The sequence below is a fragment of the Zingiber officinale genome, chromosome 2B (genome assembly GCF_018446385.1).
Source record: "Zingiber officinale cultivar Zhangliang chromosome 2B, Zo_v1.1, whole genome shotgun sequence".
Lineage (NCBI taxonomy): Eukaryota > Viridiplantae > Streptophyta > Magnoliopsida > Zingiberales > Zingiberaceae > Zingiber > Zingiber officinale.
This window is the reverse complement of record NC_055989.1, coordinates 75,234,305-75,254,999: the sequence shown is the minus strand read 5'-3', so window position 1 is coordinate 75,254,999 and position 20,695 is coordinate 75,234,305. Positions and strand designations below refer to the sequence as shown.

The window sequence follows — 20,695 nt, the reverse complement described above, 5'->3', positions numbered from 1 at the left end:
ACAGATTTAAATGGTGGGATGGGGAAGGTGTTTGGTTTTGGTTGTTTTGTGCATTTGCTTTGGGTATGGCTGTTGGTTTGATTCAACCAATGGAAGGATTATGATTAATGTCTTTGAAGTTGTGAGGGATGTTGGTTCTTGTGATTGCTGGAATTCTTATAGTATTGAGTTGTGAGTTGATTTCGGGGGCTGTGGTGGTTCTTCTGTATTGTAGGGATTTCATATCAGTTTCTGAATTGTCATTTTGGATTTCTGTTATGAAGTTGTGATGCATTCCTAGGTTGCTGGTGTTTCCGTGAACAGATTTTAGGGCAATGGAACTAGGGTGGCTTAATGTGTGGTGTTTTCATTAATTCTTTTGGATACATGGATGGTAAATGTGCTATTGTAGCTTTAAGTACACTTTGTTATGCTTGCTAGAATTATGCTACGGTTATGGTTATTGTTGTTTTATTATGTTATAATTGTTATGCCACAGCTATAGTATGAATGGAATGTGTTATTGAGATAAGTATAATGTGGATAGGTTATGTTTTCTTATGTGACTAATGAGATGAATATGAGCATATGTGGTGACAGTACGAGATGGGTGCCCCGGGTTGAGCTCCGGGGAGGGCCCTTCCAAACATAACTGATAATAACTAATACTGTTGGCTTCGGCTATATGACTGCATGTTCTCCTAGGAGGTACCTCTAGGGTCATGATTATGGACTGGATGACTGGCTCGAATTGTGGTTACCACAGTGTGACATATTCACCCTGTTGGATCGAAAGCGCTAGAGGGGGGTGAATAGCGCTCGTGGCTATTTCGCTCGTCTCGGAATCCTAACAATGTATCGAGTCATGGCAACGACAACAGAAAAGAAGTGAACAAAATAATCACACAGAGAAGACCCAGATTTACTTGGTTCGGAGCCTAGGCTGACTCCTACTCCAAGGTCCGTGATCGTTGATTATTTTTTGTGGACAACAACTATATCGCGTAAAAGAGAGTACAAATATGTATTACAATAAGTGCAATAATAAAAAACAATTATAACGACGACAGAATCGAAATCTCGGAGTTCCGGGACATCGAGGACTTGAAACAGCACTTCAGAGCATCTTTTGGAGCAGCACGTTATTGTAGAAGCACTTAGAATTCGTTGTTGTGAAGCTGATGCTCGAGTCTGCTTATATAGCCTGCTTGAGGCGCCTCAAACCCCATTCAAGGCGCCTCCAAGTTGCCGAGTCAGCCGTGTGGATCAGAGCTGAAATCTTCTCCTCTGATCCACTTGAAGGCACCTCCAAGTTGGTCCAAGGCGCCTCCAAGCTGTGGTCCAAGGCACCTCCAACTCAGTCTAAGGCGCCTCCAGGCCTGCTGTGCAACTCCCTTCAGCCTTGCACCTGAGGCGCCTCCATGGAGGCGCCTCCAAGCTCTATGGAGGCGCCTCGGGCACTGTTCATCCGAGGCTTAAGGTTGCTTCTTTGTTCCTGCAAAATGTGTTAGTCCCAAACACATAACCTGTAAAACCAAGTTAGCACATAATAGTCATAAGTAAAATATTGATAGTCTCCGAACTGTTCGGGTCTGACTTCGAATTTTCGACCAGAAACCCTAGGTTGACCCGACGCCTACTGTTCCCTCTACGGGGAACACGTCCTCACCTACTCCACTCAGGAGATTTACTTGTTGCCAGCACGATCCTCCAGATCGACTGGACTTTTGCTCGACGCTCGATGCTTCTGGACTTTTTGCTGGACGCCTGCTCCGCAACCCATCCAGTCTTCCACCTGGTTCGCAACACCAGGACTTTCCACCTAGGGTTACCACCCCCTAGGACTTTTGCCTGAAGCTCTCGACCCGCCAAGACTTTCCGCATAGGGTTACCATCCCCTATGACCTAGGGTTACCACCCCCTAGGGTTTTCCACCTGCATAACCGCAACTAGGACTTTTGCCTAAGTATATTTAGGACTTTCCTGCAAGCTCATACAAACTGTTAGATCACAAAACAACTTAACTTTGAACCCTTTGTCATTATCAAAACTTGGGTTCAATTGTCGGATGCTTCCTGCACCAACAATCTCCCCCTTTTTTATTATGGCAACCGAAATTCGAAGTTAAGTAACAGACAGTAAGAAAAGGTAGAGATAGCACAAGTATAAACAAATTGTCAGCAAAAGCATAAGAGAAAAATACATAAGGCTCCCCCTTAATTTTTGAATTTTATGCTCCCCCTTAATTTTTGAATTTATGAATTTTCTTTCTTTAAATTTTCTTTATGAATTTTCTACTCTCCCCTTCAAGTAGAGTAAAACGAATCAGAGTACTTAGATTTGAAAAAAAATGTTTAGTCATGCTTGAAAAGTACTTAGCATGTAAGACTTTTAGCTAAGTAAAAAATATAAGTTATTTCAACTTTGAAACTTTAGCTAATCAAGATACTTAGTTAAAAACTTTTTGCTTTTTGAAAAATACTTAGTTAAATTTAGAAGTACTTAAAAAAAGTAGCAAGAAGCTAATATGTGTAGAAATATAACAAAGACTAGTAAGGAGAAAGATGGGTTGAGTAACTGAACTCTGATCAGCAAAAGTTTAACTAGGTAATAATGGAATATCAGATGAAAGTGGCTGTGTCTAAAGTCCAAAGTACAACGCATGAAAAGATAGTATCAATAAGTAGGGTTCTGTTTTTACGTTCTACTAGACCATTTTGTTGATGGGTCCTAGGGCATGAATATTCATGTTTATATCCATTAATTTCATAAAATTCAGTAAAGTTATGATTTTCAAATCCCCCCCCCCCCATGGTCACTTTTAATTCTTTTTATTTGAGTATTTTTTTCATTTTTTATTAATTTACAAAAGATTTTAAATACTTCAAAAGTTTCATCCTTAGTTTTTATAAATTTTACCCAAGTAAATCTTGAATAGTCATCGATTATTACTAAGCAATATTGGTTTTTGCTTAGTGACTTGGCTCCATGCGAATCAAACAAATCTAGGTGAAGGAGCTCAAGTATAGATGTTGTTCTATTTAAGTTGGTTAATTTGTGGGTTGATTTGGTTTGTTTACCCTGTTGACAAGCATTACAAATTGAATTTTCAACAAATTTTAATTCAGGAAGACCTTTAACTAGACCATTTTGACTTATTTTTTAAATAAGTCTGGTATGAGTGTGACCCAGTCTCCTATGCCACAACTCAATTTCCTCTTGTTGTGTCAGGAGACACTCTGTTGAGGATGTTGGTAGGTTAATTGTGTATACATTATTTCTCCTACTGCCCTTAAGTATAATTTCAGGGTTATAAGCATTTTTAATTGTACACCCAGATTTGATAAAGATAACTAAGTAACCAGTATCACATAATTAGCTAATGCTGAGTAAATTAAAGTTAAAGTTTTCAACTAATAAGACTTTTCGAATAATAAAGTCTGAATTGAGTTCGATGTTACCTCTTCTGATTACCTTAAGTTTACCATCGTTACCGAATGCAATTGAGCCTAGGTTCTTTAACTTGAGCTTTGTGAACTTTATTTTATCTCCAGTCATATGTCTGGAGCATCCACTATCCAACATCCATTGATCCAATTCCTATACATAAGGTATCTGAATTGGAATCATTTTGATGAAATGATAGTTTGATTGAAGTTAGCTCCTAATGAGTAATTGTGAAATGATTTATTGATTTAATTTAATTAGATTTAATTAGGTTTTGGTTAAGTTAGTTAACTTTGGTTAGGTAATTTGTGAATATTTTAAAATAATTTTTTAAATAAGTTTTTAAAACAAATTTTAAATCAATTTAAAGAATTTTTAAAATGAGTTTAAAAGAATTTTTTTAAAAAAAAATAAGTTCAAAAGAATTTTTTTTAAAAAAAAATAAGTTTAAAAGAATTTTTAAAATGAGTTTAAAAGAATTTTTAAAATAAGTGCAAAAGAGTTTTTAAAATAAGTTTAAAAGAATTTTTAAAATGAGTTCAAAAGAATTTTTAAATAAATTTTTAAAAGAATTTTTAAAATGAATTCAATAGAATTTTTTAAAATGAGTTTAAAAGAATTTTTAAAATGAGTTTAAAAGAATTTTTAAGTAAATTTTTATAATTTTATCTTAATTTAATTTTAGTTTAATCTTAATTTTGATTTAATTTAATTTAAATTTAAATTTAATTTTAATTTTAATTTAATTTTAATTTGATTTTAAATTTAATTTTAATTAATTTTAATTTTAGTTCTTGCAGATGGATGTTAAAACCACGTTTTTGAATGGAAACCTGCTTGAAGATGTGTACATGACACAACCTGAGGGTTTTGTAGATCCACAACATACTGGCAGAGTATGCAAGCTGCATAAGTCCATTTATGGACTAAAGCAAGCTTCTCGAAGATGGAATCTTCGATTTGATGATGCGATCAAACAATTTGGTTTCATCAAGAATGAAGATGAACCCTGTGTCTACAAGAAGGTTGTAGGGAACACAGTTGTCTTCCTTGTATTGTATGTGGATGGCATACTATTCATTGGGAACAACATCCCTTTGCTGCAGTCTGTAAAGACTTGGCTAGGGAAATGTTTCTCAATGAAGGACTTAGGTAAAGCAGCTCGTATTCTAGGCATACAGATCTATAGAGATAGATCTAAGAGGTTGCTTGGCCTAAGTCAGAGTACATATATTGACAAAGTATTACTACGGTTTGCCATGCAGAACTCCAAGAAGGGATTTCTACCAATGTCACATGGTGTGAGTCTTTCGAAGACTCAAAGTCCCTCTTCTAGAGAGGAGAGAGACCGCATGGATACGATCCCTTATGCCTCAGCCATAGGATCTATCATGTACACCATGCTATGTACTCGTCCTGATGTCTCGTATGCTTTGAGCATGACGAGTAGATGTCAGTCAGATCTAGATGAAAGTCATTGGATAGCAGTCAAGAATATTCTTAAGTACTTGAGAAGGACTAAAGAATATTTCTTGATATATGGAGGCAATGACGAGCTAGCTGTAAAGGGTTACAGTGATGCTAGCTTCCAAACTGACCATGATGATTATCGATCGCAGTCTGGGTTCGTGTTTTGCATAAATGGTGGTGTTGTGAGCTGGAAGAGTTCGAAGCAGGACACAGTCACTGATTCTACAACAGAGGTCGAGTATATTGCTGCATCAGAAGCAGCAAAGGAGGCAGTTTAGATCCGCAAGTTCATTACTGAGCTTGGGGTGGTTCCTAGCATAGCAGATCCCATAGAGCTCTATTGTGACAATAATAGAGAAATTGCGCAGGTTAAGGAACCTTGCTCACACCAGCGAACCAAACAAATATTACGGCGCTTCCATCTCATTCGAGAGATCATCGATAGAGGAGATGTGAAGATTTGTAGAGTACCTACAGAGGCTAACATCGCAGATCCCTTGACCAAGGCTTTGGCACAGAGAAAGCATGATGGTCACACTAGGTCATTGGGGCTTAGAGCCTACACTGATTGGCACTAATGCTAGTGGGAGATTGTTAGTTAGAGCCCTAGAGCCAATCATTTGATGATTGTATTATGGACTTGTTGTATCATATTCTTATATAAATAAAGGCATTTGTTTGGTTATTATACTTACTTGTATTGGTGCCAAATAAACTAAGTATAATATCGTCCTTGAGTAGAAGGTTCTTACCTATATCAATCGATTGGTTGAATCGATAGTGAGATGATATAGGGAACACTACTCTTAATCATTCCTAGTCGAGTATTAACATTCAGGGACAATGTTAATGCAATAAGACTAGCATGTAGGTCAACTCGATGACTTGATCTCACAAGTTATGGATATAGAGATATGAAGTTGACACATGGGTATGCATTGGAGAATGTATACTGAATGACCCGCCATGAGAAAGTATCATGGATCGTTATATGAGTGTCATATACTTTCTCATGTGGCTATTAGTATGACTACTAGTCCTTGGACCTGAAGTCACCATAAATCCCTACATAAGGAGTTATGTACTTTGATTTCGTCAAACGTCACCCGTAACTAGATGGACTATAAAAGTGATTACTGGGTATGTAACGAATTATGCAGAGGGATGTGAGTGATGTAGATGGGATCTATCCCTCCTATATGATGGGAGCGACATCGATATTCTTGATAGAGTGAGACCATGAAGTGCATGGTCATGCCCAAATGAGTCAATATGAGATATTGAGCTCATTTGATTTAGTGAGTCTACTTGGAGATCAAGATTTAGATTGGTCAGAGGATGACACGGTCTATGCCTCACATTGATCAAGCTAGATGTCTAGGATAGAAGGACACTTGTCATATATTGTGAGGAGTCACAATTAGTAGTCACAAGGTGATGTTGGATCTCAACATTCTTGTAACTTGGGTAGTAATGATGTGTTGCTAGATACCGCTCATTACTTATGCTCCTAAATGGGTTTAGGGGCATTGCCAACGTTACAAGAACCTATAAGGTCACACACTAAGGACAATTAGATGGAGATTAGGTTCATATGATAAACCAAGAGGATTAGATTTATGTGATGAATCAAATTGGATTAAGAGTAATCCTAATTGGGCTAATTGAGTTGGACTCAAGTTGATTCATGTGTTCAATGAGTCTAATTTAGATTATGACTCATTGAATCAATTTAATTAAATGAATTAGATTCATTATATTAAATTGGCTTGAATTAAATGGTTGGATTAGATCAACCATGAAAGAGATTAAGTCAAGTTTGACTTGACTTGAGATGAAGAGGAAGAGTCAAGTTTGACTTGACTTTATGCCACATCATTTGTGAGTTGGCATTAGGAGAACCAATGATAATGTGTCACATCATCAAAGCTAGCACATGTGTGTGCCATCTCATGGAGGTTACAATTCTCCTTCCATTTAATGTGGCCGGCCACATTAAATGAGAATGAGTTACAATTGTGGCCGGCCACACTAATGCTAGGTGAGGGGTTTTCATTTTGTGAGTAATTCTCATTCATTCCATCTTCTTCCTCAAGCTCTCCTTCTCCTATCCCTCTTCTTCTTGGCCGAACCACCTAGGTGCTATCACACCTATTGTTTAGTCTTCTCCACCTAATTAGTTCGTGTGGATACGCATAGAGAGTTGTCTACTTTGACAACTTGAGATCCGACATCTCTTTGGACAAGCGGGACTCGCGAAGGGCACGCTACGAGGGTAAAACTCTTTAACATATAGTTCTAGTGTAGATCTATAGGTTGGTAAACTCGTACTCGTATTTTCGAAAGTTTTATTCTTCGTACGGATCCAGTGGCTTGGGGTTTCGGGGTTTCCGCGACGCGGAAAAGCGGTTTTCGCGGCCCGAAAAACCCAACATCTTGAATATCCTACGAAGAGAAGAAGAGTTAGTGAATGGTTGCCTCTTTGTCGAATGAAGCCTCGTTCGACCATAGAAATGTCGAACACCATTACTGCTTAAAACCATAATGCATTTCAGAATGACGAAGTAGAAAGACATTCGGTTGATTCACAACTCCAATCTACATCACAATTACTTGTAGATGGTAATTCCACTAACGAGGAGATAGATGATGGAGAGATATCCAGCAGTGAGGATTTTGCTGAACTAATAGAGTCTAACGACGACGACTTACAAACTGTTATTGTTGAGTAGAAATGCTTCCAGAGTCTAGCATTGATTAAATTTTAGCATTATTGTTCATCTAGTAAGTTATGCTTCAATCATGTTTTGTTGCTTATTTATTATGTTATTAAATTTTATTATGATGTGTTGTAATATTTTTTTGTAGATATTAGGTATCATGGCAAATCTTCCAACACCACTCCGTGGATCCACTGTCCTTAGGGTTGTTGGAGAGTCGTAAGTATTTTTTTTATTATTAACAATTCAAGTTCTTTATTTATAACATATATCTTATGTCTTAATATTATTTATATGTAGGTTTACTCCTGACGACCATCGAGTATCGACATATATTATACGGAAATTTAAGGAAAGAATCTGCATATCTGGTACTACATGGAGACATGTAGATGCTGAAACTAAGGATTTTTATTATCAAGAATTTGTGGTAAGTAAATTGAATATGTACAATATATTTATCCTTTAATATACTAAAATTTTAATTTTTAATTGCAGAAAAAATATACGTGGGAGGATGGGCACGAGGCAGAATTTGCAGCAACTTGGAATATTTATTGTGCCAAGTTGTACAAAAACCTATTATACTATGTGAGAAAGGATGACACACTACCAGCTTATGTATCTGACGAGATCTGGGGTGCATGGACGGCCACTTGGTCTGCAGATAGATGGCAGACAAAGGCTCTAAAAGCTTGAGCGAATAGGAATACAGAGCCAGGTGGCCCGAGTACCGGATCTGTCGACATACATCAGGATCTCGATCCATTGTTGAGCACACTATGGATCTGGTGATTTTAATTTAAAGTTATATAAATCAAATTTTTATTTATTAATAAACCTGTATAATTTTAGCCAAACTTATTTGTGCATGCAGGAGCATTCTTTAGAAAGACAACTCACTTGCCTGGAGATCTTTCTCAAGACTCACCAGAGAAAGGATGGCACATATGTTGATCTTCGATCCAAGAACATTGGGGTTTGAATTATTAACTTACAATTTATATTTAATCTTTAATAATGATTAATTAGCTTTAATAATTGTGTATAAGATATAAATTGTATATTTTTTCTACACATGAGGAAATGACAAATAGGGTTGCTCAGGCATCTCAGTCACCGGTAGAGGGAGGGGAGTCACAGGATCTATCCACCCAGCAAATAAATGAAATTTATTATGACATTGTGGGTGGAAGGACAAAGAACTCCTCCCTCTACGGCCTTGGCTCCCAGGCCAAGGTGGTATTTGATCGCTTAAGGACTCCTAGGGGTCGTGCGAGTTCCTCTTCTTCTTCTTCTGAGGTGGAGTCATTAAGAAAAGAAAACCAAGCATTGAAGACTCAAATGACTACGATAGATCAAAAGTGGGAGGAGAGGTGGGCTGCTTAGGAGAAGGCATTGGCCCAGATGCAAACAATTATTGCTAGATTGGACCCATCACAACAGCCCCAGTCAGAGAAGACCCGAGACCCATCAGACCCTACTGATGATTAGATTTTTTTTTGAGGTATGTTCAACTATAACTTGATTTTTATAGAGTTTATTAGAAATTAATTAAGTCAAATATATTTATTCTATTAGGATATTATTAGATGTTTATCTTAAAGTGCTTTACATTTTTCAGGAGTTCATATTGATACATTCACCATCACTACTATTATTGGATATCCAAAATATAATCCAGGTATTTTTTTTACATGTAAAATTAGTTATATATTACAATGTTTAAGTTATATTACATTTGCATCGATTCATTCTAATCATAATCTCTTGTATTTGACTTTTACAGGATTATATTTGGATATATGTATAGGTGATGTATCATGGTAAGTATTTTGGATATTTTGTATTTGCCGTTCACTTATTTACTTTTAGATACTTATGATTGTGAGCACTTGACACTTGGATTGTATTGTATTTCGGAGATTTTGTATTTGCCGTTCACTTGACACTTGGATATTTTGTACTTTTAGATACTTATTTTGGAGATTCTTCTTCTTATGTATTGTTGTATTGTATGTTATATTTTGGAGATTTTGGATTGTTTTATATTGTGATCTTGTTGTAGGTTGTGAATATATTGTGTGGATTGTGATATATGTATGAATTGTGTTTGTGATGTCATAGCTTGTGATGACTTGTGTTTATATTAAAATTGTATATGGGAAATGAGTAAAATTAGAGCAGGTTTTCAATTTTTTACCGTGGTTTCCGTCGGTAAAGTATCGGTAGCACAGTAAATTTTGCGATATATTTTCAACGGAATTGTGTTTTCCGTTGGTAATTCTCGACGGAAATGTGTTTTCCATCAGGAATTCCCAACGGAATTACAGATTCCGTCAAGAATTCCCGACGAAATTGTTTTTTCCGTCGGGAACATTCCGACTGAATAAATTTCAGTCGGAAATTTCCATTACCTGCTGTTTACTTTTTTATCGACAGGACAAATTTTCAATCGTTAAATTTATCAACGGAAAATGTAATTCAGTCGGTAATTATCGATAGAAATTGTATTTCCGACCAAATGATTGTCGATACCATAAATTTCGTCGGTATTCCGTCGATAATACCAATGAAATATTTAGTCATTATTAATAGTTACTTTTGTAGTGCAATGGTTGCAAATATATAGGGACGATTTAAATTAAAACTATCATTATCTTGTCAAAGCAAGGATGGCGGAATCAAAGCAAAAGCAGGGAGCTTTGAATTTGATTTTTTTTTTTTCTTCTCCTATTGTTTTCGTCGGTTGGTTTCAATTTCTTATCTTTCATTGTGTTTGCAATTACCTACATCTGTTGTCAAATTGTTTGATTTTAATATTTGTTTCTAATTTAGATATGCGTGCTAGCCATTCAGATGATTATTATTTTATTATAGAAGATGAGGAATTTTGTATGAAATTAGAAAATTAAGAATTTGACATTGAGGTTAATCGTGTTATTTTAACAATTTTAAAAAATATACAAATCATTTTTTAAAAGTTCATTAAGTTATCAACGTGATATAAAAATTATTTGATAATTTTTTTATTTGTGTACTACAATATGGTGCAATGGTAAAATTATTATCACGTGACCAAAAGATTACAGGTTCGAATTCTGAAAACAGACTCTTACAAAAAGTAGGATAAGACTGTGTACAATGGATCCTTCCTCGGGACCCCGTATGACGGGAGCTTCTTGTACCGGGCTGCCTTTTTTTTATTACAACCTGATTTATAATTTTCATATCTAACTAAATAATTCAATGTCTTTTCTAGTTCTGAATCTTTGGTCAGATCCCACTAAATTTTTCATTAGTTATCAGAATAAATCAGGAAGTGCTCACGGTATATGCTAAGAAGCCCAGCATCTTTTAGTTGCGCGTCTCATTTGGAGAAAAAATTTCTACAAATTCACCATAGCTAGGAATCGAATCATAAATATCTGAGTCACAATTTGAATGTCTTGCTGCTACACCTGAGGACATCTCATGGGTGATTAGTGTAACTATTGATAGTTGTATTATATAAAAAAAAAATACTTACTAAAATCATATGATCTTCTTTTGAATTAGGCATATCTGGGGAAAATAAATAAATTTTATTCACGTACGATTATGAATCATTTAATTACTTTTAAAAAAAAACATAAAAATAATTTGGATAAATAAGTTTCCTCTGCTGTTTCTATTTCTAATAATTACCAAGCACATGATGATAGTCAGTGGCGGATCTAGTATAGGACTAGGGGGGGCCACGGCCCCCCCAAGGTGGGGGAAAAGTTTGGGCTATCTCTCCCCTGACCGGCTGATCATGATATAATTCGTCAAAAACGGACGCGGAATGCCTGGAATGGCATGAGCTGTGTCAAATTTCTTGTATATAACGTTCTAGACCTCACGGCAGCATCTTGTCTGGCGGAAGATCACGGCGGCGGCAGTAACTTTTCCAGCGATATATCATGACGGAGAGACAGTGGGGGTGGGGAGGTGAAAAGCTGAGAAGGAACTAAGGAAGGAAGTGATTTGAACTTTGGTGGCAATGACCAAGACGTGCAAAAAGGAAAGACGACGTAAGAAAAAAAAACATAGGGTAATTAATTGGGAGTTCATTAGTTCAGGTTAGATTTTGATTAATTCTCAATTTAAATAACTTAATTAAATTTTAACATAAATTATCTTCTAAAATATTATAGAAAATCTATTTTAAATTCTAAAAATTCCTAAATAAATTTTATATATTTAAATTTATTTATTCTGCAAGTCCTTAACTAATTATTATTATTATTATTATTAATTATTTAATTATTAAATTCATTCTAATAAAAAATTTATACAATAAATTTTATTTATTTATTTTATAAATCCGTGTTGTGATCGTTCCGTGAAACAATATTGAAATTGGAACGGTAGAATTTGAGATGACACCGAGATTGTTCTTGCAAACCATGGATCACGCTCTGTGATGACACTTTCATGGAGCAAATCATCGTACAGTTAGGAGATGCATCAACCCGGCCCCCAACCCTAAAACCCCCAAGGTGAAGAAAGAGTTTAGGCTGCCGGTCGCTGACCATCCAATCACGCTGGCCTATAACGATGCTTTTGAGCAAGTTATCACATAGCCAGGAGACGTATTAATTCGGCCCCCTCAAACCTAAAATCCTGAATCCGCCCCTGATGATAGTTATATTATATAGATGTATTCCTGAGCACATAATTATGAATTCATCGAAGGGATGGCTACAGAATGTTTACACTTCTAGTTTTCACTCACTACATGTCTAATTCAAGAACAATATGGTACATATATCAGTTATATGATATTCTCTGAAATCATATTGGTTTTATATAATCACGATCTTATTTTGAATAGCAACTTATTAAGAGAACAATGTTTGAAGATTACATTACATACTGCTTCAGAAATACAAAGCCTAACAAGCAGCGCATGATGGAAGAGATTGACAATGGATAATTTGAATAGCAAAACAAGTTGATGAATTGAGGAAGGTATTAACAATGGATAAGTTGGAGAGGAGAACTAGCTAGTACACACCACACCAGATCTTTTAATAATTTCATCTTTGCATTGACAGAAAGCTCTGCTTCCTCTGAGTCAAATCATATGCCTTAAGCAGACTTGAGTAGTTTTGCAAAACATTTGGGACGATTTGAATGGTTTGCTGCAATATTTTTGAGCATCTCAATTATATCATCATTCTCAGTCTGAATGTGAACCTCCTTTAGCCCATGCAGATGTTCTATGCCATTGACAGATTTAGGGGGACGAAATATTTTAAGGATTTCGAGGCTTCGGACTGCACCTTCTTCGAAACTCACCCCTTGCTCTACAATTTCCAGAAACTTAAGTTGTGCGAACCCTTCCCGATCGAAGACCAAATCCTCATCACTATTGACGAATGCCTTCCAACTTAGGTCCAGGTTGACCAAAGCGGGGAGATTTCTCAAGACTTGTAGATCCTCGAGCTGCAGTCGTGTGTTGGACAGAGTTATCTTGATGACATGCTTCAGAGATGCAAACCAAGGAGGTAATTCGCCAAGTTGGCCATATATATAGAACTTGCAGAGCAGCAATGGCGGCGAAGCTACCTCATCTAGTGCCTTTTTCAGACGGTTGTTTCCCCAATGCCAAATCTTTAGAGATCGAAGGCTGCCATTGAGCTTCGAGAGCAGGGCGCTGATCTCCTCCAGCATTCTGAGTGATAGATCAGAGCGACTTAAATAGATCCCAAGCTTGTGGAGGTGGACAAGCTGACCAGTCTCTTGTAGCGAATGCACATTATGAGCACGTGCCATTCCAAACGTGGAAAGTCTTTTCAACTTTCTTATTCCTTTCGGGAACTTAAATACATTGAAGGGGCTACCAAGCAGATAGACCAGTTTTTGGAGTTTGACGATGGTATTGGGTAGTTTACTAATAAAAGTTCGTCTTATATCCAAAAACTCTAGATTCTGCAAATCTCCTATTGAATCTGGCAACGCTGATATATTATTACAGTCTCTTAGAGACAAGTACTTCAAAAGAAACAACTTGGAAAAGCTCTTTGGGTGGAAATAATCAATTGCCCTGCATCCTTCCAGGTCAATTGCCCTCAACAGCCTATGTTTTCTATAATCCTTCAGTGGTGGTACATCCTCACCAAGTGAAGTGAAGGATCGGAGGTGGGACAGATCAGTGTTAGGCACTAGTTCAGTACTGCTTCCTCCCTGCCAGGATAAGCGTCTTATCTTCTGATGTTGCGGCAGATTAGTGGTGTGCTCATTCAGTAGCACCGCGAAGTTCACTTTCTTTGATATCGAGATTATGACTTCGAGCATCATGTCATGGACGCGGCAGGATTTCACTTTCCCATTATCATTAAATTCTGACGGCTGCACCAAGCTACGACTCACCAACTCGTTGAAGCAGCGCTCGGCGACTTTCTCAGCGGGGAAGCCTCCTACACCACTCACAATCCCTTCAGCAACCCATCGTGTCATCAGACGCTTCCGACGAATCTCATAATCCTCAGGGAAGGTGCCTAAGAACAAGAAGCAAGGCTTGAGATAGTAAGGCAAGTCATTGTAACTCAAACCTAGTATCTGATTGATCTTTGACAGCGTATCATTAGTCTGTATCTCCAAACGAAGGTGGTCGCGCAAGTCTTTCCATTCCTCAAAATTATTATCAGGCTTGGAAGCTAGAAGACCTCCGATTGTCACAATTGCAAGTGGCAGTCCATCGCACTTTTGCAAGATTTCTCTGCCAATATTTTCTAGCTCTGGAGGACAATTATAGTCCGGTGCATCAAATACTTTTCTACAGAATAACTCCCAAGATAGCTCAGGTGATAAAGGGGAGATTTTAAATATAAATCGACGATTACGAGAACAACTTGTATTTGCCACATCCTTAATGCGGGTGGTGACTATGACCCTACTTCCTTCTTTACCTTGTGGCAATGCAATGCTCAAGCTTTCCCATGCTTCAACGCTCCAAACGTCATCAAAAACGATAAAATACCTCTTTCCATGGAGATGGCCTCTAACTGTCTGCACCAGCTGTGACTCGTCCATCATGTTCAGAAGTTGTTCAGTGTTCAAACGGGCATCTCGGCATCCAGAAACATCTCGGATTTGTTTCTCGTTGACTGAAATTTGTCTAATAATCTTTTTGAGAAGCTCTTTGATGTTGTAATTTTGTGACACTGCGATCCAAGCTCGAGGTTGGAAGTGGCCTTCGACGATAATAGGATCATCATAGACAGTCTTAGCCAAAGTTGTCTTCCCTAAACCACCGAAGCCGAGGAGAGAAATCGCTGTAAGCTCGGGACAGTTCTCGTCCATCACCCACCCGATGATCTTATCTCTACTCTGTTTGATGCCCACGAGTTGAGTTTCCTCTACAAAATGGCCAATGATCCGTGGATCGGAGTATCTGTCGGTCATGTCCAAGCCAGTGACGGTGCCAGAGCTTGTAGCTTCATTTGGGTGAAAATAGCGATCGTGCCTTTTTTTAATATCTTCCACTTGAACCTTCAATTTCTTGATCTCTGTAGCGATGTTACGGCGATCTTTCAATAATTTTATGCTGCGAAGGAAGTGCTTGAAAAAACCTTGTGTCGATCGGAGATGGCAGTCGAACTCATCGATCGAGTCTTCGGCATCGTAGGCCACCTCACTAAGTTCCTGCGCCCAATTCTTCAGTTCAACATCCAGATTGCGCCTGGTTGATATGGCCGTCAAGAAAGAGGTGATGCTTTTGTGCTCGGCGACTATGTATCGGACGTCATCTTCGACTCCGGCCAGCAACGCGGCTTCTTCCTCTAGCATCTTCCCTAGTTTTCCCGCGATCGATTGAAAGGAAAATTCCACAAGCTTCGTAGCTATCGTCGTCTCCATGCTGCCAATCTCCGTCCGGCGGTTGTTAGGATGAAAGATGAATGAATGATAAGTCAAGCTCTCAGGTCCTCTAATTGTTTTAATTTGGAACATTAAAAAAAGCTGAAATTATTATGATTATAACATCACGCCGTGCAGAATAGTATAGTGATTAAAAAATTAAGGATAAAATAAGAAGAGAAAAGAAAATTTTTTATGAAAATCTGAGGATTAATTTTTCATCATGTTTAACTTTTATACAGATGATAACCCAAGACTTAAATAAAAAAAATTATAATAATTACAATTAACATTTTTTAATTTTAATCTTATTAAAAAAAAAAATTGTGATTATGTGTTATTTGAAAAAAGAAATCCTACAAATATATTATAACGGGAGATCCGAATGCTTGGATGACAACTTTATACTTTCCCGTTAGACCGTCGTCCCGAGGGCATGATTTGTAGCTTGTGAGGAATAGTGAATTTGGTATAAATAAACAAGCAAACCAACAAATTAACAGATACAATTCCAATTAAAAAGACATAATGAATTGACTATTAATTACTGGTTTTTCTTTTCATTTTGATCATTATAAATTAGAGAGGAAGCAAGAATCAAGAATTGACGCAATTACCGGTTTTCGTTTTCATCTTGATCATGATCAAATTATAGAGGAAGCGAGATTTGATTAGCAATTACTGGCTTTCCTTTTCATCTTGATAATGATCAAATTTGGTCCAACTCTACATCATTACTTTGCTTAGCCGGCATAACCTACCAACTTAACGACTGTTTAGGTTTAGTAAACTTTAATCTTCCATCCTTGTTGATTCTCGATGAATTTTCTATTTAATATTTTAGTTTTTTTTATCCGTGTATATTTGTACATTCATCTTAATATCTTTTTTTTTTTTTAATTTTTATTTTTTTTTTTATTTTTATTTTTTATTTCCTCATGTGTTCACTTCGTAACTGAATATTTAATTTCATATAACATAACAGATTTAACTCTCATTTTATAAAAATTTCTTTTAAATTTAAAAGGTTCTTTATTATCATAAAGAACACTTATTGTTATTGTTGAATCCCAAAGTTCTTTTGATATGGTCAACAAGTTAAGTTAGGTCCTGTGGTATTTTGACTCAGTGTCTAAGTGTGTAAGAACTTAGGAGCATAGGTAGTCCAGCGGAAGATACAGCTAGCAAGAAGGACGGCACGGGAGAGAGCCGACGGACTCGGTGCGTCTGAGGGACGAGGCGCTGCGGAAGAGTAGATCGGCGGACGAGAAGGAAGCGTGCAGTGTTTCCGAGGGACGAGAAATCGAAACAGAAGATTGTTCAAGGAGCAAGAGACGTAGTTAGTGAGAATGTTGGCACGGGAGAGAGCCGATGGGCTGTTAGAGTATATACTAAAAGTCTAGCTTTTGTAAACATTTATTTTTGAAATAAAAGAATCACATTGGTCAAATGTCTATATTTATTTGTTAAGTGTAGTTGTTCAATTATTTTATATTGTAGATAACATGATGTGTGGTGTCACACACAGAAGATCGTGTTATCAGTTCTTTATAAATTATAAACAGTTGCTCACGACTAAGATGGAAAGGAACAAACCGTTGGAATAGTCGTAGTGTAATTAGGTATTAGTTTATCTTGACTAATAAATTACACTAATACACTCTAAGTGTATTGAGTAGGACCATTTAAGGTAAGTTATTTTTATACTGACTTAATAAAAGAACTAGACCTTAGTTATTATGGAAGTGTGTGTTCTTAATCATAATATAATAACAAGCACATATATTTAGTATTTTTTTTCTTTGACTTATCAAAGGGTGAGATTTAGCTCGATAAATCAATAGGCCCGATAAGTTGGGAAATGATATTACTTATAGTGTGTGTTGTTGATTATAGAAGGAAACTATGTCCTAGTCATCTAGGTTGAGAATGTCCCCAAGAGGAGCTCATAAGGATTGTCATGTTAAACCCTGCAGGTGGACTTACTCCGACATGACAATAAGGTTGAGTGGTACTACTCTTGGACTAAGACATTAATTAAAATAAGTTGTCAGTAACTCAATTAATTAGTGGGCATTCGATATCTTAAACACAGGGTAACTAACACACTCATGATAAGAAGGAGCCCATAATGTAATTTGGGATTGGTGCGGTAGTGCAATAATAACTCTCTAGTGGAATGAGTTATTATTGATAAACTTGAGTTGTGTGTTCGGGGCGAACATAGGATACTCAAGCTCGTCGGAAGGCCAAAACCAATTTCTCCTCTAGGTCCCTATCATAGCCTCATTAATGCCTCATATCCACCCATGAAAAGCCCATCTTGGTGTCCAAGAGGGGCCCTGTTAAGTATTAAAAAAAAAAAAAAAAAATCAACAAGCCATACCTGTCCACGTGCCCCCTTCCCCCTTCTTTTCCTCTTTTCTTCCCTTCCCCCACCGAACCTTGCAACCCCTCCTTCTTCTCTTTTCCTTGCTTCTCGTCAACAGCAGAAAAGGAGAAATCGCAGCAGCTCCTTTCTCTTCTCCGGTGGTGACGAAGGGTAGATCCCTTCCCTTTCTTCTTCTCCAGATTTGCGACCCCCTTCTCTCTTTTTCTCTTCTCCGACGGCAACAAGCTTCCTCTTCCTTGCTGCTGTCCTGCTTCTCGGCAACATCATCGAAGCTCCTCGGAGTGTGCCGGAGCTCGCCGGACCACTAGGAAAGGGGGGAAAAACAAAGCCCTAGTTGCTCTCTCCTTTTCCCCTCCAACAGCAGCACCTTGCTGCCTTTTGTTTCCTCCAACAGCAGCCCTAGCTGCTGCCCTTTTCTTGGCAGCACCGCCGGAGCTCACCGGAGCTAGCTGAGGCGGCCAACGACGAAGGGAAAATAACCCTAGTTGCTGTCCTCATTTCCAGCAGCCACACAAAACCCTTAGAAGGTATATTTTAGGTTGCTTTGGGTTAAATTGATGTGTAGTTAGAAGGGTTATCTAGATTAGAACAGATGTTGTATTTAGGAATGCGAAGTGGTACGAGGTATCGAGATCAAAATAATTCACTGATTTTGAATCAGAGATAATGTGTAGATTTTAGGTCATTATTATTATTAGATAGTATTTTGATTATTTAAGTTATGTTTGATATTGTGTTTGTAGATCCGAGCTCGAGTGGAGCACGGTGACCTGCCGATACTCGGAGATTTTTGCTGTATATAAGGTGGATACATCTACTCTTGTCTATTTCCTTGTGCATGAATAAATATATAAATTGGAATATGTATATGTTGTATTATTGTTTTCAAAATAGGGATTAAACTGATATTATAAATAGCGAAATGGGTTAAAATATTAAAATTATTGGAGGGTAAATAATTAATATTATTTCTTGTTCACATGTGGGTTCATATTGGGATTGATATGGGAAGGGTTATTTTTTTTTTAAATTAAAGAAATATTCTGAATTACTCTTCTGTTGATACCTTGTCTCTTTTGACTTGCTTGACCTTTCATACTTCATGCTTTTGATACTCTATCTGTTGATACTTGTAGCTTTTTATCTGTGGACCCTATAATGATAAATTAATAGATTTGATACGAAAATATTACCTTGATTGACCAATCAATATGAAAAGAGAATAATCATGATAAATGGATGAATATAATCATAACGGTGAATTAATAAAGATAGTAAATGAAGAATTAAAAAGTGAAGACCATGAGCCTAGCTTTATACCAGAGCTCTATATTAGAGTACTGGACCGCCCACATGTTATTGTGGTAGCGCGGCGGTTGATCGTACACCCGAGGCGTGTTGGCGTGATGTAGCCCTCGGTCAGTGTTTATTATGTCTTCCACCGGTGAGGGCTGATAGCCCGTACGTCAGATGACGTATGCGACAGTTTATACTCTTAGGAGGCTTTTAGCCTATCCATATGATATTTCACTCTGATGATCTTGGCTCCAGTGATTCACTTTTTAGTTGATTTACCAGATTCAGACTATTGATATACATGTTGATCTTACCATGATAACTTATAATTGAGTGATTAAATAATAAGATTGAAGAATTGATTTTATTAATGATGACAAGTGATGATAAGGTGAAGATCCCAAACTCTATCTAAAAATTTTACCTGATTATAGATAATGAGAAGATAATTATACATATATATGTATAAATGTAGAACTTTAAGAATAATCCTAAAGTTGTAACAAAAGATGATGATTTATTCTACTTCCTTGACTTCTTCAATAAGATTAAATTCATGCACATCTTTCTTGAGTATCCACTTAGCCATTTGGCTAATTTGCTACATTCCTTGGTCTCTAGTTTTGCAGACACAGGGATCCTTTTGATATTACTGTTGATTTTGGACTTTCATAGAGTTGCTCAGAGATCTCGACGTGCTGATTTTCTGGTTTGTTTTACTTTTGTTTCGCTGTATTTACATTTTGCACTTTTGTTACAGATGTCGTTTATCTGTATAGTAATTGTAGTCTATGGATAGATATATATATAATTGATACATTTCGTGGTTATGTTGTTTCTATTTTATGTATGTTCCAGCCGTGTGGGCTGATGAATATGTTGTTTATGTTTATATATTGTGATGTATGTATGTATGCTTCATATTGTCACCGGTACAGGGGAGATGCTGTCGGATTTTTGTCTGGCATGGACTCCTCTGGGGCGTGACAATTTTATTGGTATCAGAGCCCGATTTTTCGTTTTCTGTTCATGGGTTTTGGCTTTATTTCGAGATTTTTGTTTTCAGTTTATGTAGTTCTCGAGCAAAGGAATTTTTATACAAGTCGAGTTGTATCTCTGAGCTATAGGATTTACGGATCATTCTTTGTTTTAATTATCTTGATTATAAATGATTATTGAAAATTTTCATCTGATTTTATAGGCAATGTCACGAGCCCATGGTCGCGGTTGGGGCAGTAGCCATGCCCGTAGTCGCAGTCGTGGTCGCGATAGTGGTAGTGGTCGCGGTCGTGGTCGTGCATGTCAGCGTGCCACTACTACTGATCTTGGTTTGGATGAGGCTCCTATCTCCCCATCTGAGTTGATACCGGGAGCTCAGGTTGGTCCCAGTATTGGAGTCGGTGGTCAGACTGAGGGACAACCTCATCTTGTTGCAGCTCAGGTAGCCGTACCAGCCATTCCTACAGCATCGTTTATTATGGAAAAGGCCCGTATTCCTTTGCTT

At 37.2% G+C, this 20,695-nt stretch overlaps 1 protein-coding gene and 1 long non-coding RNA gene across 2 annotated transcripts; one reads left to right on the top strand and one right to left on the bottom strand.

Annotated features, from left to right (window-relative positions):
* Positions 1–12,573: 12,573 nt before the first annotated feature.
* On the bottom strand, positions 12,574–15,583 carry LOC122045917 (disease resistance protein Pik-2-like). The gene has a single exon (XM_042606350.1). The coding sequence runs from the start codon at positions 15,501–15,503 to the stop codon at positions 12,732–12,734; it is 2,772 nt and encodes a 923-aa protein (XP_042462284.1). The 5' UTR covers positions 15,504–15,583; the 3' UTR covers positions 12,574–12,731.
* Positions 15,584–18,172: 2,589 nt separating this feature from the next.
* On the top strand, positions 18,173–19,871 carry LOC122049198. The gene is made up of 3 exons (XR_006130874.1): positions 18,173–18,422; positions 18,639–18,699; positions 19,813–19,871. It is a non-coding gene; the product is annotated as an uncharacterized LOC122049198 (long non-coding RNA).
* Positions 19,872–20,695: the final 824 nt, after the last annotated feature.

Excerpts from the sequence above, each read along its gene's own strand:
- LOC122045917 (XM_042606350.1), bottom strand. The coding sequence starts at position 15,503 with ATGGAGACGACGATAGCTACGAAGCTTGTGGAATTTTCCTTTCAATCG.